We start from the raw sequence: 24,164 nt of genomic DNA, 5'->3' as shown, positions 1-24,164 counted from the left end.
TTAAATTGTTTTTTAGCTTCACATGAAGAGTGTCAAAAAGTTGATTATTTTGCAAACACTAATTAAATGTAACTGACCTGATCTTCTCTGAGAAATTTCTCGATGTCTCCATACCCAGGCACGTACTTGTGTTTAACAACAAGTTCACACCACCGATGACGAACCTTTGGGAAGAGAAAACGTATTAGGGGGGAAAAAAAAAGAAGAAACTGTATTGTATCTGTGTGAGTGTTGATAAACAATACACCTCTAACCAGTTTGGTTTTGTCATGGTTGTTGGGTTTGGGTTTTTTGGTGGGTTGGGGTTTTTTCCCCAGCAGCCAGGCAGATTCCTCTCGACACTGGCTGGTAAACCTCTGCACGGGAGGTGCAGCGCTCTGCATGTGTGAGCCTGGGCTTTGGAAACTCAGAATGCCCAAAGACAAACTCCTGGTTCCACGTTAGTAAACTAACCCAGATCCAGGCACAGATCTGCAGCATCTTCACCTCCACTGCTTCCAGTCTTAACTTTTTTTTCCTTTAAGTCAGACTAGAGGTTATTTCTTTTATACTGTTAGAAGGGAGAGGGGGAGGAGATTAGCACTGCAAACATCTGGAAGAGCCACAAGATATAATTGATAATTTTCCCTACGTAAGTGTAAAATCCAAGTGATAAAAAGGCTTAAATATAATTCTGTACTAATATTAAATCCATGCCAAAAGGGTAAGAGTTAGACGTGAAACAGGAAGCTTTCAGTTAAATGAAACACAGTTTTGCCACCGCATCTTTGACAGTAATAGATTTTAAGCACCTTGAAAAGCATTTAAAATCTGTATACACTTAAAAAGCTGTGCTGTTGTACCAAATGCATATTGACAAAACCAGTTATTAACATACTGTAATGAAAAGTATGGAAATTTTCAAGCAAATCACAATTGAAAAATATTTTTATTTAAGTAGTGTGAACATGAATTACATGTGGGTTTTTTTGTCATTGTCTTTAAATTTCTGACTTTGTTCTTAGCCGCTCTTTTGGCATAAGCATCATCTTACTCTCAAGCAAGGTACCCGCAGTTGTAGGCAGTGATCAGCCTAACATTTTATATTCCATTAGTGGCTCAGCACTGATCCTAAAGTAAAACAGTTAAGTTCAATAAAACCCTCCAACCCTCCCAATTCTTCTGTTTCAGGCTTTGTTCTTACGATCTTTCAAAAGACAGGGTACCTAATAACAATCATCTTTCATAGTAAGAGTAAAATGTTAGCAGTTCTGGTATTTTTCCGAACTGAGTCCAAGTTGTGCTCATATCAAGTAACTGAACATGAACCTTTTCTGAACGACAGATGTACTGATAACATTGAGAATGGAAGCCAGAAAGGGAGGGGAAAAGTCACACTTAAGTCTGTTGTTGCTTTTGGAAATAAGGTATTAGAAAATACTTTCCTTGTCGTCCTAGTCCTTGCAAACTTTACGCCTCAGGAAAAAAATTTCACAGATTTATGTAATTAGACGTTAATACCATTAGCATAATTAACAAGTGATAAATGCTCACAGGTCCTGGAAGAGTCCTTTTTGGGTACCTGATATCGCTTTCCAGCTGACCTCTTACACGAAGCAGTTTGAACACAATTTATGAATGAAATACAATGCTGAGGGGTTTTGTGGCTGAGTGGGGTTTGCCCTCACAGCATGGAACATACTGAACAGTTACAGTGCAATGCATGGAAGGGAATGAAAGCTGTGTCTTGAAGCTTTTTGCTGACAAAATAACAGCTGTTAAGATTCCTGCATGTGGAACCAGGGCTAAATCTACAAAAGTAAATAGCTTTCCAAGATTCAACTCACTTTGCTGTAGATGCCCATATCCATAATGCAGACCTTCAAAACCCTACCCAGCTGCTGCTTCTCCCTGGAGACACTAAACATTTCACCAGCAAATCTTCCCAGGCAATCCAGCTTTGTTACAGAGTGTTTCTCATAGCATCGAGCAGCTTCATTCCTGGACCAAACATTCAATGCTCAAAAATTAGGCATACACCTCTCTCATCTGTAGAGTGAGTTAACCAAACAGAATATAAACGCATTTAAAAGGTTGTATATCTTCATCCAACACCCTTTATTCTGCACCTTCTGTCATATATTTAGAAAGAAAAAATTCCTTATGTATTCTCATAACATGTATGAGAAACGTAAGGAGGAGAATGGGACTGTGGTCCTCTCCTGTGATCACTGCTCTTCTACATCTGATGGTCCAGTAGTTACAGAACTTACCCATGAGGTAAGCAATGAAGTCAACTTTGTGTGTCAGGTCGAGATTTCAAACTGTGCCTTCCGTGAGAATATTCCGACAGCGAATTATTCTGGGATGGGGCTCTCTTCACACCCCCCGGTGAAGCTGTTTTTTCCCCTGCATTTCTTAAAACACTTACTGATCCTAAAGGAGGAGGTCATAAGAGTTTAGGGCCTCAATTTCTGAGTACTTTCAGTAAGCAGCAGGGACCTGGCTCGCACAGCACACAAGCCAGCTCGTCCCCCACATGCCTTTCCTGGTGCAACCAAAACAGCTGCACGGAGAGGAGAACAGAAGTTCTCCCTGTGAAGGCGTTCATGTGGTCCTACTTCCTCGCACACTAACGAACGCTGCGTACGTCTGCCTTACATTTGCATCATGGCCGGATCATCTGAATCCCAACGGCTTTGGAAAACACAGAAGAATTAAGCCGTGCCAGTTTCCTTAATTGTTCCTTCCTCCACAGGGCTCCTGTTCTTGGCAATCAACCTCCTTTCAAATAGCTTAAAAGAAAAAATATTTATTTGTTGAGTGAGATCTGGGACAGCACACACTTTTCTTTCTCTCTCTCTCACGTTTCCCCTTTTCTTTCCCAGGCTGAGCATGAATCCTGGCAGGTTTCCGCATCTGAAACGCTGGCGCTTTGCCAGCTGGGGCAGGAGCCGCGCGCCTGTTATCCCCAGACTACGCGCTTGCCTCCTGTTTTCCGAAAAGCCCCACGTGCCCTCGAGGCTGAGCAAACTGCGGGAGAACCCCTGGCTGCCGCAGCGCCTGTGCAACCAGCTGGGCGGCCGGGCCGGCCGGCTCTCCCGTGTCTCCTACGGGACCCCAGTAAGCCGAGCACAGAAGCCAAGGCTGGCTCCGAGTGCGAGAGGGGCAGGGGGTGACCTCTACAACAGTGCCACCGAAATCTTCACGACCACTTGGACCGAGCGTACGCATCGGCTACCCTCCTGCCCTCCGTGCGGCGTGGCGGGCAGACGGCCACGTAACACAAACTGCAGCTAAAGCAAACGCAGCCATTTTGCAGATACATGCACTATAAAGAAGTAGGTCTTCTAGTATAATCCATGCCCTAGGCTGATACCACAAACATGAGAATTTTATTCGCATAAGGGAAGAACGGAAAAAAAAAATGCAGTTCCCAACATCTCGTCCAATGCTTTGAGCAGGAAAAGTAAAACGGGCCCCAGAGCTTCACAGCCTAACGAATGAGTCATGTGAACGGGCACTTTTAGCAAACCAGTCTCAAAAGAAAATTTTGAAAACTAAGTAGCTTGTGGTAGGACTGAGCTAACCATACCGCATCCTGTGTACGCTCTTCTTGGCTTTTCTGCTCCTCCCAGGAGCAAATACTCAGTGGCGAAAATAAGAATTCATCAGTCCTCTCCAAATTTTCTCTCTGTACATTTCTCTGTGCTCTTCTGCACGGTTCAGAGATGCACACCGTATGTCGTTTTGGCTGGTTACATCATAAACAATATAAACGAAACCTGAAAAGTAATTTACAGCAACCCTTCCTGTTGCTGCTGGCAGAGAGCACATACGACGTTGTCTGGATCTAAAGCAACACCTGTAACTGCCCACCCACCCACCCACCCACGCTCTTACTGGTTTGGCAGCCGCAGAGACCCACGTGCCATAGTTGGAAACGCAATTTATTTTCTCAGCCTCCGATTCCGGGATGAGCGCTGTCCTTCCGAGCCCGTGACTGATGGCTGGTACTCCTGAGGATGGGGAGAGGTGGCTGGGGGAGCAATGGAGGTTTGCTGGGACCTCAGGTTCCTCGTGTATGGATCTTCATCGCCTGGAAATTGTTCTTTCCTCCTGCCCTGCTTTTGCAGCTGGTGTGGACGCCTCCGTTACCAGCTTTTTAAGCTGAACAAAGATTGTTACTGTAGTTTTGCAAGACACCACCCGTATTAGTAGTGTATTTCTGAGGCACAATTCCGTGGCAGGAAGACACTGGGACACTCGCTGTCTCAGTTGTGACATTTGGAAACCAGCTCTTACATTTGCATAAATATCAGCCATCAAGATCTAACTATTGGCTAGCACCTAGATGAAATGTCTTGAAGGGATGCTACTGTCAGATAGCAGAGTCCCAAATTTAGGAGCAGCAGCTTATGCAAATAACTCCAGTGGTCTCATATTATCTTTTAATTTCATTTTAAGAAAAATACACATTATTGCACACTATTATCTGCAACTCAAACATTAGCTGTATTTTGACAGTGCAATGGAAGACAATGAGAAACCAAAATTATGCTGTCTTAGTCTGTTTTCAGAGAATGCAGACTGCTGCATGAGATTATTTAACTGAAATAAATACTTATATAAAATATACTAGTAATCCAGCTCTAAGACAGGCCCTTTGTTTTAGCAACCTGGGCCAAGACCTTTTGGGAAATGGTGCTCGAAGCTGACTGACTAAACCCATCTTGGGCACCAAGTAAGTGGCTTGACTTTCAAAAGAAAAGCTCCCAGTGATATACCTGAGAAACAATATTTTTAAACTGTTTTGAACAGGTCTTAAATTAAACTGACTTTTTTTCTTACCCAGGTGATCAATTACTTTGCTTAATCCATGTTATTCTCCCCTGCCCCACACAAATGATCAGACAAGACTAAAACAAACATCCTCACAGAAAGCTTTATATGTTATATTGTAATGCTCTAGCTTCCTAATGTTCTCAATCATATATATGCACACAAAAAATAAATATTTTACTTCTGAGGCCTACAAATAAGATTTAGAAAGCAAGTAATCTAAACCATGCCTTTAATAAAGGGAGGGAAAAAAGCTAGAGTTTACTAAGCCTTTGGTCTGCAGAATGGGAGACTAGCTTCAGGGAAAATGAGTACATTTTGCTAATAGCTGGATCCAATTTAAAAGGCGCCATGAGACAACAAATCTAAATCACTGAACAAAAGCAACATACTTAGAGATCTTAGAAAATGGGGTAATTTGAAATACAGTAAGAGCTATTGTCCAACAAAACGGAACCTTTATTAAAGGTAGGAGGCATATGTGATCTTTATAAAGGACAGGTTCCGACTCTATTGAAAAAAATTATTTGAACAACTTGAATCTTAAATGTTAATTAAAGAGTCTCAGAGGCCAGGCTCCAGTCTAATTTGTAGAAGAAAAAATACAAAGAAACTTTTTCAAATAACCAAGCTATGCTACTACAGATTAGTTTTGATTAACAAGAAGGAAGCTGGTATCTCCAGAGCACCGGAATGTTGTTCTGCTCCATCTGAAAGCATTTATCTCTAGTCTTTTCCTATCTACACATAAATTGGACTCAGTATTAGATCATTTTCCTAGATAACTAAGGAACAATGCCACATGTTACAGGGCAATATTTGGACTAAAAAACAGGTTTTAAAATTGCTTAACATGGAAGAATTACAGTTTAAGAATTGCCAATTTTACAGTGCATTTAATGATCTAATTTTTTCCCTCTATCTTAGCCGAAATAGTTACTCTTTAATACACCAGCCGGGCTGCATCAGTGACTTCTCATTCTGTACAGTCTGAATTTCAAATTGGCATTCCTATCTTTTATGCCACAGTATGTGCATGCTTTAGCATGCAAATTTCGTTTCATGAACATTTACCCAATTAAGACGATCAGGGATGCTGAAGCAGCTCAGGAGGAGCAGTGAAACAGCCATGTGTGTTACAACTGTGCTGACAGAGTACCAGTTTGGCGATCTGAAAAAAATGTACTCAATATCCAAGAACCTACTGAATGCAGGCAGAATGGACTCATCATTCTGACAAGGATTCTGTAATTGCAATTATTGTGCATGCCAAGGGTGTGTCAGGAGACTGAGTAAAGAAGCTGTCTAACAGCTTAAATGAGCTTGTATTTTGGACCAAAACCTCCTGGACTTTTCATAGCCTAAGTTATCTCTCAGGTCTTGCAGCACTCACTCTGACAACACTGCAGGGCCAAAGAAACAACCATGGGCCAGATACAGTGTCACAGCAGCAGGCATCTTTGATGGCAACCTTTTTTCCTGAGACCCTCATAGTGTCAGGGTTCAGTTAATGCTGTTTCTTACAGTGCAATGCTCTTTCTCAGAATTAAACACTCAATTTTCTAGAGCAATGGTCAAAATATGATAACACTTCAAATTTTAAAAATGGCTTTTGGTAGCCTTACTCACGCTGCATTTTATTTTGAGTATTGGGAGGAATTGCTGTTCAGTGGGGACAGGGGTGGCTGGACCTGAGACTGGCTGAGTTCACTGAGCCCCATCATGCTCTGCATCAGACATCACTGACTGTACGAGTAGCCGCATGCCAATTCCTGACACATCCGACAACCTACTGTCCCTCTGTGCATCCCACAGTGTGAGCGTCTTAGCCCACTGACAACCCAGCAAAATGTAGCACGGTCATTCAGGAAACGCTAAGGTAATAATGGGCTGACTAATCAAAATGATTTTTGTCAGGAGCTAATTGTCATTGTGAGAACTATGCTTTAAAACCTGAAGTATGAACTGGTCATTAAAAAGCAACTTAAAATCTAATTTCAGTAGAAAACCAGACTTTAGATTTTTGGTAATATTGGTAGCAATATCCTACTTTCTTAATTCATTTTACTCCTTCTATTTGTATTTCTGCATAGATCAAGCAACTGCATACTATGAAGAGTGCTCACAACAGGGGAGAAGAAACTTGCAAGCCCTGTCTCTCCTTCCTCCACTCAACAGCACTGATGAGAGCTATGGGTAGAGCTCACACAGCAACTGCCTCCATTTAGTAACAGAAAAGAGAGGTGTTGTACAATGAAGCCTTTAAAAAGCAAATTCTGTTGTATGGTCAATGGCACACTGTGGGACAACCAGCAGCATTTGAACCTGTAACTCTGCAAGGTCAGGCAGTGCGCTCCCATAGCTGTGCAAGCCTCCGTTTGCAACAGGTGCCAGCTTGAAACTTCTCACCTTTATAAATGTAGTTTATGGGCATGTATTTTCTTCCCATCCCTCCCCTCCAACTGCACGCTCCTGTTTTAGCATTCACCCAGTTCTACGTAATGCAATTGAACCTTACTGTTAAAAAGTTTCCGTAGTACCGCAGCCTTGTTCAAGAGCAACATGATCAGATCCTTCTTCTCCAGCTCCCACAGACCGTAAACATGACTCCACTTCCACCTCCAAATAAAACATGTGCTTCTCCACAGCCAGTGTGGAGGCTCTTTCCCACATATGCATACAGAAGCCCAGGAAATCACCAAATACACTGCTTGGGAAAGTCCAAGCAGAGAGAAGGGCAACCCTGCTGCTCTCTGTGATCAGAGAGGCATAGCGACCAAAGGGCAGCATTTCAGGACAAGATTCATTCCTGGCAATGAAGCACACGCTGAGGACTTGTTTGGAAAAGACAAATGCCCTTTTTTCCCCACCTCAGGTTCACAAACAGAGAGCTCCCAATTACACAGCAGACACTTTTCTCCCTACGTGGGCCCCATCTGTGATCAATGACATCCACGTTGGTAGAAGAAAATTTTCTGAAAGAAGTCAGAAAAAGCAAGAGACTAAGAAGCCATGCCTAATCCTTCTTCAAAGGTGGCACAGGCAATGTCTCTCTTCTGGTGTCGAAGCCGTCACTGTGAATAAGTGACTCAGGACGCCTAATTCTGTAATCCTAATGCTCCTCAGCCTGCCCCTCCTCGCCCTGTCTAACAGGAGACAGACACACAACAGGACCTAGCCTCCAGTTTTCGTTCTTTCACAGCGGACCAGCAAAGCGATGACAGGACAGTGACCTGTAGCATGGTTCGATGAGAAGAGGGCCACCAACACCAAGGTAGCGTGACAGCTGCAACAGCGTCTGCTGGGAGAGCGCATCCCCACTGTGCCCGAAGGCTTTTCTCACCGTGTTCCCATTTGCGCTGCCCCCATCTCCATGCTGGGGGGAGCAGCTCCTATGTCACAGTGCATGTGAGGTAAGGAAATGTTTAACACAGCATGTGAACTCACTTAATTTGAAAAACAAAGGTTTTTAAAAATAAGCCTTAATCAAAACCATAAATGCACTACTTATACTGGAAACAAATGCTTCCCCTTTTCCCCTGCCTTTTCAGTACTGCTTGTTCGGCACATCAGAGCATTAGCGCCATTCACAGCTTGCAGCAAGATGGAGATGGCAGAAAAGATGTCATCGGCTGCCTTTTTAACAATTTCACTGGAGATGTGTGCTGAGCTTCGCTTTGCTGTGGTGCTGCTGGCTCTCAGGAGCAGAGCTGCCTTCTGGCTGGCAGCAGGGGAAAGGCTTGCGCTGCCTCACAAACCTCCCCGCTCCCCTGGCACTGGGAGACGTGCTAGCGTCCCAGTGGGACTCTGCACCAGAACATGGTGGGTCCCAGCCCCACTGCCCACAGTGCTAGCCCTGTGCGTGTGCCCGACCCTGCAGCACCTCCTGCCTTCCCCGTGCCCGCTGGAGGGCTGGTGGTGTGCTCCTGGGGCTTTGCTGCCGCCCACCCTCCATCCCTGCTTGTCCCTTCTCCCAGCTGGGTGCTGTGGGGAGGGTAGCTGCATACGACGGGAGATCCTGTACCTCAGAGGGAGGGGAAGGAAGACTGGGTCCCAGACTCAGGTACACCCAACCTCACGTTCCCCCCTCCACCAAGAGGTACTGCAGGGACAAGTGCCATACCTGCAGCAAGGTAAGAATGGCTTGGGCATATGTGTACGTCCCAACTGATACCTTATTCAAAATGCATTACTGTAAACTGCCTCTCCATCTCATGTACAACCCCATCCACATTCCCACGTACAAACCCATCCACATTCCCTCTGATACCCTACTGAAACGCCTCTCTAAAATAACGGCTAGAATATCCCTGATATCACCGTTTGTTTTTTTTTTTGTATCAACATTGTGAGTGATTCAAATACGTCCTATCACCACTGTCTCTCCCAGATGTCTCCAGACCAAGTCGGCCTAGCATTTTTACCCATAAAGTGTTTGTATATGTATTTCAACATAAGCTATTTATACATGCACATAAAAGCGTGCTGCGCTTATAAAACCAAATGTTGTAGTGGGAAAAAGCACATAAACACCCATACATCTGAAGCAGAAATCTAGCTCTGAAGAACTTGAGATCAAGCACATCAACGGCCTGTTACCAATTATTATTAAATGATAACTCCTGTTCACCAAAAGGAAAGGCTGCTGCAAGTATCAAGGCAACAGTAAGCTATCCTCTTTGCTTATGCCCCCCTCTCCATCCCTCTACTTCTATCTCCTCCCTCTTGTAACTAGAGGCAAAAAAAGCGCCTTCCTTTTATCTTCGGTCTCCCACAGTGACTGTGGTCCAAACATTTGTAATTTCCAGGCAAGATTACTGTCATAGACAGAATCTGGAGCTCCATATGAAAATGAGACTCAAATTCCAGGCAATGAACAATGTGGCTGCCTGGCTTTTCCACAGCTTAGGTCACAGCCAGCCTACCCAGCCCATGCTCACATCCTTCCAATTTTGCATAGTTTAAAACATTGCTTCCAATTTTCAAAACAAAGATTTTGACTCTAAAGACAAAGACCTTTCACATCACTCTCATCACACACCCCTTTTCCCAACCCCCAGCAAAAATTCTTAAGTAAAATATGTATTGATTTTATAAACTCAGAAGAAACATGCTCATTCCTGAAATGAGAACATCTAAATTTTACTCCATGTTTCACATTTTTGAGTCATCTTCTCCTCTTCTATTCCCTGCCCCCAAGAACGCAATGACCATAGCTGCTTAGGATGACGCTTACCCCATGTGGAACACAACAAAATTCCTCTCCAGGACACTTCAACCCCAAAGGTATTTAAATGGCACGGAGTTGAAAGGAGGACAGCAGACTTTTACCCACACATTATTAAGTCAGTGGCTCAGCGGTGAGACCAGATCTGTGTGGCTAAGGTAATGACGTCAGAACCAGCTACGGTTAACAGTTTTGAATTGTCCTGTTTCTTGCGCTATTTAGAGCTCACAGGCTTATGGCATAGCTGATTTTTTTCCAACTCTGTGGTCCTATCCAGGCATAACCTGCATTTGCAGTCAGCCTTTATACAGGAATGAGAAGTACTAGATGAGCTCTTTCAATGCAGCCTCAAGATCATTTTATTTTAAATAAAAAGTACCTTCAGGGTTTCAGAATTAAAAAAAAAAAACAAACCAAACACCACACAAACAAAGCGGATGCACCACACATGCAGAAAAATGCCTACAGCTTCATAATGAAACAAAAAAACTACTGCTGATAGCTAGGAGCTTTTGTTTGGATTTTTAAAATTACATTCTCCTTGACATCCTGGCTGCTATGTCAGTGCTATCATATATATGCAAACAGAGTAACCTTTTAAATTTCATGACAAGGCCAGGTGGTTTGTATTACAGCGCTAGGTTTGTGTTGCCCTACACAGAAATACTGTATAAAATTTCATTTAAAGCAGTTGCACCCAATTCAGAACACCTTTGGGATTGATTTCAGAAGCCCCGAGGACTCCACCACTTCACTCTCCTTTCTGGACAATACGACACAGAAAAGCAGGAACTATCTCCAATCCGTTCCTCCATGGATTCGTTGTATAAACAGTAAAAAAACCTCAAACCAACCCCATTCCATATTTCATTCCTTCTTACCATCAGCTCCCCCACTTTCCAAGTCTTGCTACGTTGCTGGGCTGCCAGATAAGGAGGAAATTAAGTCCCAAAACCAGTTAGAAAAATAAGGGGTGATAAGTGAGCAGCGCTGGTAACGGCACCAGTCAGGGGCTTGGAAACTCCTGTTAATGCCACCCAGCAGCAAGTGAGATCACTTGGAACAAACGTGTTGCTGTTGGCTCCTGGAGGGGCGCGGGATCAGGAGTGCTGACTGGTGCAAAGCTATTTCCAGTGCTCCATAAATCTCGTGCTCTGATCATGCCCTTCGGAGAGCTAATGCTGATAGAGGGATTTTCTGTTCTTCTCAAGTGGCTGGAAAAGCCCTCATACTTTGCATGTAGCAACAAAACAAACCTGAATTATAGCTACTTGAGATTATCCTTCAGTCAGTCTTAGAAATTCATCCCAACACATCCACTCAGTTATGAAAGTCACATGCGCCAGGGGACAACTCCCAGTGCTGTTACTGAAAGCGTTTTGCGCTCATCCTGTTCCAATTTTCTTAGCCTCACACTGAATTTCGGGCCTCATCTTTGGGAAGCAAGTGCCATATTCCTAGAAGCCACCCTTTTCAAAGTTCCTTTCATTGGGGAAAAAATCCAACTCGTGCAAATGCACACTTGTGAAAAACTGTCTCTATCAATAGTAATACCAATACCATCTGCGACAAAGAGCCTGCAAACTGCATTTAGATGCAACACAAGTAAAAACATGAAACAGGGGGAAGACTCAAAACATACCAAGATTACAGAGGACCTTTTGACAAGTGGCTGCTGCTCCAGTCAATGCATTTCTTTTGTAGGAGATGGGGATAGTCTACTGTACTCTGAAATTAGCCCGTTTACTGGTGAAAATGGGAAAGATTTTCTATGACAGTGAGATATTCTTTGCTAGTATTCGCCAAGGAAAGTATCAGGAGAAGAACTGGGAAAAAATTAATATTTCTGTGAGGATGAGCATGAAAAGCTGATAATAGTACAGAGATTTCACTTTGTAAAAACTCGCATTTCTTCTCTCTTCTTTCTTTTCCATTTAATGAACATACCGCCTCAGTAATGGTTGCGTATACAAACCTCAAAACTGATTCATTCCAGAAACAAACCTGGCATGCAGGCTGACTGCTCTACAGAGCTTTTTCTAAGTTCCTAGTTCCACAACGCTGAATTACTAATTGCAATTCAATTGCAAATAAAAAATTCTTCAATGTAATCCTACCTCTCTCTAGTGCCACAATAATGCTCTGAATACAACGTTAAGAAAGGAAAAGGCAGGTGAAATTTGTTTTACATCCATGATAAATTTTCACAGCAGCTTTGTAAAGTCCTGCAAAACATACTCTGATATACAAAATAAGGCATCTCCTCCTGACTTGAAACTGAGTAATAAGCTGTATGTTTAAATATGGAATAAGTACAGAAACTATTTTTACTTTTGCAGAAACAAAAAATTACTGTATTCACTTATCTTCTGAAGAAAATAATGCCCTGTAATATGGTCATCAGCTCAAGCTGTTACCCTTTTCATCTACTGAATTGGTGGTTCATACCAACAATAACATAGGTTAAAGGAAAAGGATCCTGTATCTCCCTGTTCGGCTGTAATGCCACTATCTGAAACGTGCCTATCTGTTGCTCCATGGTCCAGTCAAGAAGGACTGGCAAGCCCGTGGAGGTACTTGCAACACATTGCTAATTTTATTCAAAAGCTGGAGACTGCTCCTGAGCCCCTGCCCCACGGGAGGACACCGAGTGCCTTGTCTGCCTGCGAGCACAGACTGACCTTTCCCGAGCAGTTCCCTTTTCCCAGCCAGTTTTACAGTGCACTCTACACAGCTCTGTTCCGTAAGGGCGCCTTCCAACAATGCCCAGCCGCAACCGGCAGGACAGCTGAATAACGCAGCGCAAGAATGTGCTCAGCTCGATGCAGTCTCCATCGGATGGGAAGCGGCAAGACAGATAGCGCATTGTAATTCACTTGTACTTCCATGTCTGCCAGCTTTTCACGGACTAGGAAAGATCAATGAATCAAAGTTATTTTGTCCTAAACACAATTCTCACCACTTTCAGGATGCCAAGCACCTTATATGGTTTGTGTTAGCATGACTGGATTTCTGTCAGTGAAACAAGATGCCACCACTTCATAGCCCCGGTCTCACAGGCAGACCTCAGGCACAATGAAGTAGTTGTGTGAGAATGGCTTTATGCCACCCACATGACTGACGATATTATGATCTTAACTCATTTTACTTACATTTTCTGCAGAAACAGTTTTAGTCTCCCCTCTCTCCTCAAAATATACCACACTATGATCCTGAACACAGGGAAAGCATTATGTAAGTGAGGAGCATTTCAGCCAACTTGCTGAGACAAGGAAAACTAACAAAGCAACTTTCCATATGTTGCGCAGGCAAGATATTTTATAGAAAAGTGATGCCTGCAGCAGGAAAGAAAGAAAAGCTAACTCTACAGTGAAAAGTCTGGGAAATACACCATAAATCTTTCTGCTTCATCCACATTCAGTGGGTTTTATCACCAGGTCTTAGGTAATTCAGCAACAAGTAAAACATACCTGCAGAAATATTGCCAAGTCTTAAACAGGACAAAGTGTTGCACAAATCCACCGCCCTTCTCCTATGGCCTTAGTGGTCTTTTTCCTGTCACCTTTTTTACTATTCTGCAGGCTACTCAGCCATCCTGTGATCTTGTGTACACACGTTACAGGCCTCTCCCTGATCAAATGAAGTTGTTAGAACAGAAATAATGGCCATAATCACAGGGTTCTTCTTCTTAACAAATTCACTGAGTGCTATCTAGAGCTTCCAGTGTTGTCTTTAGATATTTGTAACTAACTGATTCCAATTTTTTTAAATGAGAGTCCTCAACAGCCTATGCTTAAACAAGATAAGCTAGCATAGTCATATCTAAAGAGGTGTTGTCAAGGTTAGGCGGACTTAAAAAAATACTCACAACCAGAAACTTTCCATGCAGACCAACTCTCCACATTCTGCCAGATGCTAGATATTGAATAAATTAAATATATGCATAGAATGGCCACTGCAGAAAGAAAAAAACCAAAACCAACCACAGACCCACCTTCCATTCTATTATCCTACTGTGCTGTCTGATGGCAGCTGCAGCTGCTTTATAACATATCCCAGTTCTCCTCAGTCAGCTGAACTTCCAGCTGGACTTTGTCGACTTCAAACTGCAGCCAGCTTCTATAATGCTTCTCTTGGACACAGGACGTGGCACGTCATGGAGATGTAGCCTGTCTATGAGCTATCTTATTACGTAAAAGGAAGCAGCACAGCAAGAAAATAGGGAACAGGAAAAGAAAACTGAGGACGCAATCATTCTTCATGCAATTGCCTCCCACTTGTCTGACAAGGTCTGAGCCACGATGGGTTCAAGGCACTGAGAGGTGATGGAAAAATGGCTTTAAACTTTGAAATGTTCATTGCTCTCAAAATTTTGTTTAAAGATGTACTGGATAGGCTCAATTCAAATAATTCATATCAGTGAATTTAATCTCTGGAAAACAAACTTGCAGTTTTGTGCCTTCTGAGGTGTTCCAAGGTTTGAACAGTAAATGGAAAATGAAATCATGATTTGTTATAGATGTGGCCTGAAAAAAGTAGCAGGGAGTCACAAATTCTGCAATTAGGCAAATGCCCTACAAGCCTCTTGCAGCATCCAAGACTGGGGGCAGACTAGTCTGAAATGTGATTAAGCCATCAGTGTCTCACTGATGGCTCTTGCGGTTCAAAGGTTGCTATCAGAGATGGCTTATGCATTATGAATCAGAAATATGTTACCTAACCTCTGATTTTATTTTTTTTTTAGCTGAAGCATTCAAATCAGTGTCTGTCTTAGAAGGGAGAGGCTAACGCTGACCTACCCTCCTGTGAAGCTACATATCTGTGGTGAGACCTCATTTGAGAGAGGACAGGAACTATGTTGAGTTGCTGAGGAGATCCCTCAGCTTAGGAGGGAGGACACAGGTGAGCCCTCCTTGAAGAGAGATCGATAGTTAAATTCCAGGCACAGGCTGACTCATACCTGTCTCCTCTCCTGGCTGCTATGAAGGAATCAAAACAAGGCAGACAGCCTGCTGCAAACCCTCCTCTCCTTTCTGAAGTAAGGTGTGCCCTTACGCTGGTAAGACTGGACATACATGTGGTAACAAGCGGTGAGGAGTACCAAATAATGCTGTTGGCAACCTTCTCTGACTGAGGACAGACCTGCATGTCGCCATGGGCAAGTGCAGACACTACCAGGTGCACGCCGTTTTACAACAGGTGCGCTGAGCTTTGAAGTAGAAGTAAAGATGCTTCAGAAATACAGATATAAAAGCTTTATGGAACATGAACTGGGACTTCCCATGCTGTACTTGTGTAAGGCAAAATGACCCCCAATAATGAGCTCTCGTGCAGCATTTGTGAAACTTGAGTTAGTGAGCTGTGTTTACACAGGCTTCTCGATGAGTGAACTGTAAAGTAACTCAAAAGACAAAACAAGCCCAAAGCACATGTATCCCATTTCCAGTCCACCCGTCTCAAGCAACCTTGGGCAACTTTTCCCCAATACTTTCCCAGTGCAAGCTTCGGTGTGATGCTTCAGTGCCAGCATGCTACAGGACTCAAGTGTCCATACAGAACATTCAGGTCCTTTAAAACAGGCAGAGGGCTGGTTCTCTACTGATTTTATCCCAACAGTAAAATCTACCAGGCAAGTGTCTCCTTTACTCCTCCCAACACACTTATCTGACAAGGTGAGATTATCCAAATCTTTCACTTTTTCCACATAAGTACTACAAAGTGGGGAACATTCTTGCCCTCACAAGAGTACTCAGCCGCACATATACACACTATTCTTTATATTCTCTCTGATGCTACAGGAAGACCTTTTAGCTACCTACAATAGACACAGGGAAAGCCTTCCAACTCCCAAGTGTGCAGACAACATTTTAGGTACAATTTTTAACGCCAAACTTTGTTTAAAATACAAAAACCCGTACTTCTTTGTGTACCAGTCTCACATAATACGTACTACTGGCCATATCATTGCTAATCCCTACCGGAAGATTAATGTGAATTTAAACGCTACTTGTCAGAAATAAGAAAACAAGTTCTTATTTCTTAACTTTCTGCTGCTGGATGGAACACAGCTGACATCATTACTTACAAAAATCCCTGAATAAAACCTCTGACATTGACAGTTTTCTTTTCTTATTGGCCTGCCTGCGATTTTTTATGCTTGTATTTTTAATGATCCATTTCTGATGTTTAGTTACTGAGAACATTTGAACTCCAGTAACACAACAGGATCACTGTAAATGATTAATGTTTTCACAAATCAAATCTAGACAAGAACAGCTCAGCTACAGGCTTGGACTACGGTTCTTTGTGCCTGGGTCACGACAGGAAAATTCCCCTGTGCACATACTAAAAAAGAGGCTTGAATAGTCCTTCCCTCAGGTACGTGACGGTGTGTAAGCTAACGTTCCCTTTAAAGGGCTGTAGGTGTCTGGCATCTGATGACTGGTAAAATGCTAATGGTAATATTATCTTAGTTGTACTTCTCAACGTCTGCTAAGCCCTTGGTTTCACCTTGTCAAATAAAATGGAGATTATGCTCCTTTCACTGAGGCCAAGATTTTGTAGGTTTGTTTTTTTTTTTTTTTTTTTAAAAAAAGAAAAAATTCTGACACAGATTGCTTGTGTACTTTTATATGACACTGCAAGGAAGAAAGAAAGCATGGAAGTGGAGAGAAAGGAAAAACCTGAGAAACCAAAGCTTGTGGCCTGGTGCTTACAATTCACAGGCATGAAGCAGCAATACCACAGCTATTGCTTTGATCTATCTCCCTATTAATTCCTCTTCCCATTATAGAACCCCTGACATTTCGCTGGTATTCAGATGTGATTAAAATATATTCTAATACCTATAAATAGAAATGTTCGTTCAAGTACTAATTAAAAACAAATCTGGCATTTGGAAACCTGTATCAACAAAAAAAGTAAAAAGGTGCAGTAAACAACAACAGTCGAAATATTGTCCATTTTTTCCTGGGAAAAAGCTAGACCTCTGTTTATTCAGTCTTTACATTAGTGTTTGGATTCGTAAGTGTTTATAAGCACCCACCCAGCAACTTCAGCATAAGAGTAATAAGAATTAAATAAAGAATGAATCTCTCCTCAAATTTTAATTATTGCCATAAAGTTCCAATTATAACAGGGTAAGTCATGCACACTGACTTGCCACAGCCTTCACAGTAGTTCTTAATTAAACAAGAGTCAAATGTCATGTGAAGTTTACCATGCTTCCTCATTGCCCATTAGTTTGATCACATGCTACTTCATGACTAAACCTTGTTACATAAATCTACACATCCTTTATTTTCATGACTGATTCCATCTTCTTACCTCCCTTCCTGAATACCACGTACTCAAAGCAAAGACTCATTGCAAGGATGCTTTCAGACACAACTTCAGCTGCCTTGTCACAACTCTCCCAGCTTGAGAAATCCATGGGATTTTACATAATAGCCAGTGCTGCGTGTGGTAATAAGGATTTGCTGGTTTGCTCCCGGAAGACATTAAGCTCTTTGGAGCAAGGATGCTAGCCTCATACATGCCTGTTATAAGGAAGGCATATTTACAATATCATATAAAACAGCGTTTTCCTCAGGGATTGTTAATATCCCTGGCACTTACTAGAAGCAACTGAGAAGAACTGATTCCCCCTTAAAACTCATGCCCTAAACCAGAACATACTGTAGTCTCTCTGGAAAGCAAACTTTTCTAAATAGTGCGTAAGACTTTTGGAGCGCTCAAAGAGGAACAATATGGGCTGACCGTGGGGAAGAATAATTTTAGACTGTAACAGACACAATTGCATTTGGAGACAATACACACAACTAAAATGAACTGAGCTCTAACACACGGTCACCATGACACAGTGAGAAATTTAACACTTAAGCAAATGTGCTGGCCAAGGTACATGTACAATAGTAATGACATCAAGGCTGCACTGTCTCCTACTATGGTATGCAAACACACCTGGACCTACACAATACACACAGAAATACTGAGTAGTTAAGGCAACTGAAGATGCAACAATACTGCAGTTAGAAACATACGATTTCAGTTTTAGACACGGAAGAAAGAACTTGAATAAGCCTGGATCCTAGTGGAAGGTTCTATGTACTATCACTCATAGTCAACAATGTAATGGCATATCTTAGGGAGATTTTTTTAAAAAGTTAATTACCTCGGCATCTTGCTCCCGGAGCTGGTATGTTTTCTCTAAGCACTGCAGTATTCTAGGACACAACGTCTTCTCCTCCAAGAGATACTCCAGAAGTAAGACCAGCTGGTCAGGGAGAAGCTAAGAGGAAAATAAATGCCATGTGTGAATAAAGATCTCTACTGACTGAGCAATTAAATGGAAACAAACCAAAGAGGACAAGATTGTGATAACCTGTGTACTTCCAGCATGTGCTTGAAATATGACAAGAACTTCTAGCTGGTTTCCGAAAAACCTCAGGGTTTACGTGTCTGTGTTCTGAACAACTCTGAGCTGGGAAGCAATTAAGACTCATTTTCCATGGTTTTCATTACTGTAGTTAGATCAGATCTAAACCATGCTTATCTTATTGAAACATAATCATAGCTTATTAAGTAAGATTTTTATGGAATACATATGCTAAGTAATTCCATTTTGTTTGGGCTTGGAAGGAATAAAAAAAGAGAGCAATTTACAGCGCATAATTTCAGGAATCAACCAGACACATAAATGCATAATTGTTAAGAGTGGCATTTTTATCTGTTACACAAACAATTGCATGATATTCTTACAGTGAACAAAGAAACATGACAAAGTAAGTGACCCACAAAATAAGTGTTGTAACGACACATTTTGAGGCATATTCTAGTGTAATGAGTCACAAGCCATCCGTCATTACATGGTAAAGATGCATGAACGTTATGTTTGTGGCATACACAGTATATATCTATCTATACATGTATATATATTTAGTAGTTAGTCACCTGACTCCAGAACCTACCATTTTCAAGCTGAACCTAATGCAACTTAAAAAGAAAAAGCACATGAACTCTGATGGAGCAAGTGCTTAAGTGCTCTGTTTAATAGGCTTATTGGATGAACAAATAAATAATTCAAATAGAGCTCAGAGAGAAATTAGACCAGCTGCCAGGAAACATCTATTGGAAATTGAGGGTTCAGGGTGATCAGTCAAAAGTTTGTTATATGCCCCAAAACTTTCCCCACCATCCATCATTGTGGGACACCAAAAGAGGAAGGGGGAAGGGAGGAACAATGTGAATTTAAGCTTTTGCACACAAAAAGAAACCAGCACTGCTCACTTCTAATGTTCTCCAGACATATCAATGAAAAAAGATATCCTGCTACTTTAACACTACTTCCAGCTTTCATATTTGGCGATTCTCTGCTCCCACCTTGCTGCCCATGTCCCCCTCTGCTGCGTCAATGCACTAAGCAGGTACAAAATGAAGTTGGCTATAGGAAATGCCTCTTCCCACAACGCACCCCACAGCCAGGGCTGTGTATGTGGGCCGAACAAGCCTGGACCCCTGGTCTCTGACAGCAAGTCCATGAAGATATCAAGGATATTCTGATAAGTCTTAATCTGTAAAATATCACCATTAACTACTAACCAAGCAACACGACATTTTCTTCCCTTTTAGTCTGACATAATTTAGCATTAGAACCTAAATCAGAATAAAGAGAAAAAGAGATCTCTAGGATTTAAATGCTTTGATTTCCTTGCATTTTGTTTTCCTTCCTTTTTTTGTTATTAAAATTGGAGACTGAAAAAACCCCACATCTTACGGGCTCTCACTGGAACATTTTCTAAGTGATACCGAAGCCTGCCAACAAAATGGGGTTGTTAAAAATAGTCAGACATTTAAAAATATAGAATATTTCAATTTCAGGGCAACTGCTAAAATGCCAACTTGAATGTTTATTGCACAGTCCAACAGCAGCTGCCTGGGGGATGGTGAGACACTCTAAAAAATAAAACAGGGAAGGCTTCTGCGAAGTGGCTCTGCTTGGAAGCTGAATTCATTCTGAACACTAATAAAATCTGAAATGTTGCAGAACACCATGCACAGAAAGGTAACTTCTGATTAAGAAAGCTTTCTCTGCTAACTACAAAGACAGCAGAGCAATACTTAATTTGTAGAAACTGTAGAACAGCTGCTTGAATACCTAGGTACGGGACAGCTGAGAGTTATTATTTTATAATATATCTCCAGTATAATTGCTATACAGATTCGCCCACAGGAACCAATTGTTTAAGATAACATTACAGAATCTCATTGAAGCCAACAAAAGCACAGCAGCAGAGCAACAGCCATGTCCTTAATTTACCTCTGCCTAGTGCTGCATTATGGGTGAAGAGTTTTCAGAATTACAGGTTAAACTCTTATCAGTTTAGATTTGAGACTGCAGAGAAAAAAATCTGAGACCATGGTTTCTGTTATTTTCCCACGTTCCAGCTGCCCAAGATGAGACTGTACGTATCAGTTTCCAGCTCACAGTTTAATTAAAGTGCCAGGTAGGAGCTAGCAAACACCGGCAGAGAGGGTGGGGGCACCAGCAGAAGGAATGCTGACAGACCTGTACCCAAAGTGGCACTAGTGGGCGCAGCTATTACATTCTGTTCTCCCACTGCTTCCAACACAAAATAAAAGGAGGAACACGCTCTTTTATTTCTTACCCTTTTCTTTTAATAAAAGAGACTCTGCCTAAGAGAAAAACCTATCCTAAGCAAAGAGGCAGAAAGCTCGGCTGAAGTTTCACGACAGTCTACTACAACTTTCCTTCAAGGGTTTGGAAATCTCTTTTCCCCAAACACAGCGATATGAATAACACTATCTCCAAAGCAGCTTTCCAATGGCTGTAAATAAACTCCATAAAATTGCAGTCGAATTTTCAGTCAAAAACCCCCCACTCCATTATTTTTCATTTTCACCACCACCATCCTTATTTGTCCCACCCACCTGTTACTTCTCATCTTTCACACCATGAGAATTGTTTGGGGTACACGCTGTCAATTTTCCATTTGACTTATGCTTAATACAAAGTGGATCTTGCTTTTAAGTGCTACCAAAACATAAATGCTGGGGCAAACAAAAAGTAAATTTCTTTTAAAATATTGTGAAGCCATTTCCCTTTACAACTAATCATATTCTCATATTCTGTGAATGCATATTGAATATTTAACATACATAAAAACCCACACAACGCAGCTACAGTAGAATACAGCAGGATAAACTTCACTGTGTCAATGTCTATCTCCATGTTGAAAACATTCAGAAAACAACCATAACACCCCAAACACAAAATTTCAGTCTTCCTGTTAGAAAAAAATGCATATATATATATAGGTATATAAAATAACTTTCCAAACTCTATTGGAGCATGCTCATTCAAAATCCTCAAATACGTGCAATTATTAAAGTAGGTAACTTCAATCAGGAAACGTGGCAAGTATCAAGAAATAGTTTTCATTACAGTAATTATTGCTGCAACAGCATCTATTTATATTGTAGTAGATATACTACTGTCCCAACCTATGCCTGCTGCATGGTAATCACACTACTTTTCCCAGCGTTCCCCCTCCCCCAGTTGCAAATACTGACACTACAAAGAGGGAATAAATTAATATTTTGCGATCAAGCACACCAGAGGTTTTCTGTCATGTCCCATATAATTAAACATCATCCCCACTATAAAGCTGTATCCCAGCACTATATGCTTTATCTTGCCCTTAAGACTGTAAAACCTCTCCTGCAGCTCTTCAGCCTTTTCAGAATTCACTTTGTCCTGCCACTAAAGAGCCATTTGTCCCACTGCTTCCCCTGTGTTACCTGATGTGGTGGCTTTAAAGTTCAAACACTTGGGCTGTTACCTCTAAAACAAACTGCAAATGACAGGGAGTACCAAAACTAGGTCTGTATTTGAAAAAGGCAAGATGAAAGAATTAAAGAAAATTAACCAAATTAAAAATGTAACTTAGGCTATTACCGAAGCAGCTTACTGGGGCTGATGTTCAATGTTATTTATAAGTATCTGGGAAACTAAGAAAAAGCATACTTTGTATTTTATTCATATCAGTACATAAGACACTTAAGCCATTATACTGTGTTACAAGAATATCTCAAGACATTAGTAGGTTTGAAAGGGTTTCTACAAACAATCCTGGAACAAAACTATGAGTTTTCTGAATCCTACCCCTAACCTGTAAAAAGCAAAACCTGTAAAAAGAAAACAAATCTTGTCTCTTCAAAGATCTGGTATGGTAGCTACAGAGGTCATTGACCTTGCATCCCAGAAGACCACCCACGCAAAGGACCATATTTATCAATTCCTACATTAACAAATGCAATAAATGCCAGATTCACCCTCTATACTAGAAAAAATGCCAGTGAAACATTTGACTACTGACCTTTCACAGCCATGAAATGTGACACAGATATATCTACTTGAGCATCCACAGCACCAGCGCTTGCACTGCAGCCCCAAGCCAGGACACAAATCACTAAAGTAGTACAGCTGGTATGCTGAATATCCCATTTGCTCCTGCCTGCACTTGAATGAAGTCATTGAAAACCTCCTCGGAGGGGAAATGTGCCTCAGACTAATGCAGCAACCGATTGACAGTGGCGTGATTTCTATTATTACTCCATTATCACACTGGGATCTGTGCCTAAACGAGCATACTTCCTCCCTGATGCCATTTCCTTTTATCCTGGCTCTAGTCTAAAAGCGGATCAATGGTAGTAATATATATGATGTCACTTCAATTTACAGCTACTGCCTCCCTCTCTCGCATGCACAGATAGATCGATTCTTCCCAAAAATGGTTAAGAAATGCATGGGGAGACTCTTCTCCCAGAAAAGGGTTCTCTGCTATATTTGTCTGTGTAACCACAGCAAGGAACTGTTTACACTGAGCGAAAACAGGGGGGAAAGGAAAAAAAAAAATCACTACTGTGCACTGGAAAATGCTGGCTGAAATACAACACAAACAAGGCCCAAAACAGAATTAAAGCAATTTGACCTTTGAAAATTACACAGAAAAGTTTCACGTTTCTAAGGCACAATGTATTTCTCCTCTATTTCTTTGCGAGAAGGTAGTCTTGCCCCCCCCCACCCCCAACCATGAAATGTCTTTTCATTTACATTTTTACAAGATTTTCCAAAGTCAAACTGAATTCCTTCCCATCCCTCTCTTAGGAAAGAAAGGGAGAAGCTCCACCCCAGAGTTCAATAGTGAATGGTTCCCTTCAGACAGAATTTCCTCATTAACTGCAGATAAGAAAGCACTGCTACTAGTCCAGGAGATGGGATTTATAGGGCCAGGCCATCTCTGAGCCTATACTCTGAACTGATCAAACAAATCCCTGAATGAATCTCACGTTATAAACTCTCCATACAGATGATGTGCCTTGAGGGCTGTTTTCTGCAGGCTGCAATTAAACAAAAAACCTTTGTAGAACAAATCTGCACGGCCCCCCCACCCCGCTTTCCTCAAACTGTCCAGAAAACTCTTAGCTTGAAAATACAAGAAAACAGTATTTACTCAACATTATTAGACAGACTTTGTCATTGTTTACCTCAAACAATATTCTTCAGATGCTGTTTTCATCTGCACAGTGACTTCTTTTAAATGAAAACAAGGCTCCCCCCCTTCAGGGGCTAAAATGTACTCATATCAAGTAGCATATGAATTCAATAAAAATGTCCACGCTAACAGCTGTTAACTAGCATAGTGCGATACACTACTTAAGAGAGTCTAACTCTGAAAGAACTAGTCTGCAGTTTGATTAATATGCAGGAAAAAAAGTAATCTGCAGCTGACAAAAAAATGCTTTGAACCGGTTTGCAAAATAAAACCCATCTATGCTAGAGGCTGACAAAATTTCAAAAGTGTGTAGCGAAGCAGACGGTTCTGTTTAACTTTATTTGGGTCAGTTTGTTTATGACTTCCCTCTTGCTGAAAAAACAGCTCTCCTTCGAACGTTTATGAAAGATAAGGAGACCTCACTATATTTAAAAGCAAAATAAATATCTCTCTCTGTAACACATTCTTGTCTGCCTATGAACTACACTCCTAAGAAATGTCTTCCCATTGTGTGCAATTTTTCTCAATCTCTGCTCAGA

At 41.7% G+C, this 24,164-nt stretch overlaps 1 protein-coding gene across 1 annotated transcript in view; it reads right to left on the bottom strand.

Annotated features, from left to right (window-relative positions):
* AOPEP (aminopeptidase O (putative)) overlaps positions 1 to 24,164 on the bottom strand; it is a 193,290-nt gene that overhangs the window by 5,761 nt on the left and 163,365 nt on the right. Inside the window, exons 13-14 of the mRNA XM_075727096.1 lie at positions 18,222 to 18,338; positions 78 to 164 (exon numbers count right to left, since the gene is read on the bottom strand). Coding sequence (XP_075583211.1) covers positions 78 to 164; positions 18,222 to 18,338 — 204 coding nt within the window. The remainder of the gene's footprint in view (positions 1 to 77; positions 165 to 18,221; positions 18,339 to 24,164) is intronic.

Source organism: Pelecanus crispus, chromosome Z (assembly GCF_030463565.1).
Source record: "Pelecanus crispus isolate bPelCri1 chromosome Z, bPelCri1.pri, whole genome shotgun sequence".
NCBI classification, from domain to species: Eukaryota; Metazoa; Chordata; class Aves; order Pelecaniformes; family Pelecanidae; genus Pelecanus; species Pelecanus crispus.
The sequence above is the reverse complement of the archived record's forward strand: the minus strand, read 5'-3'. Positions and strand labels throughout refer to the sequence as shown.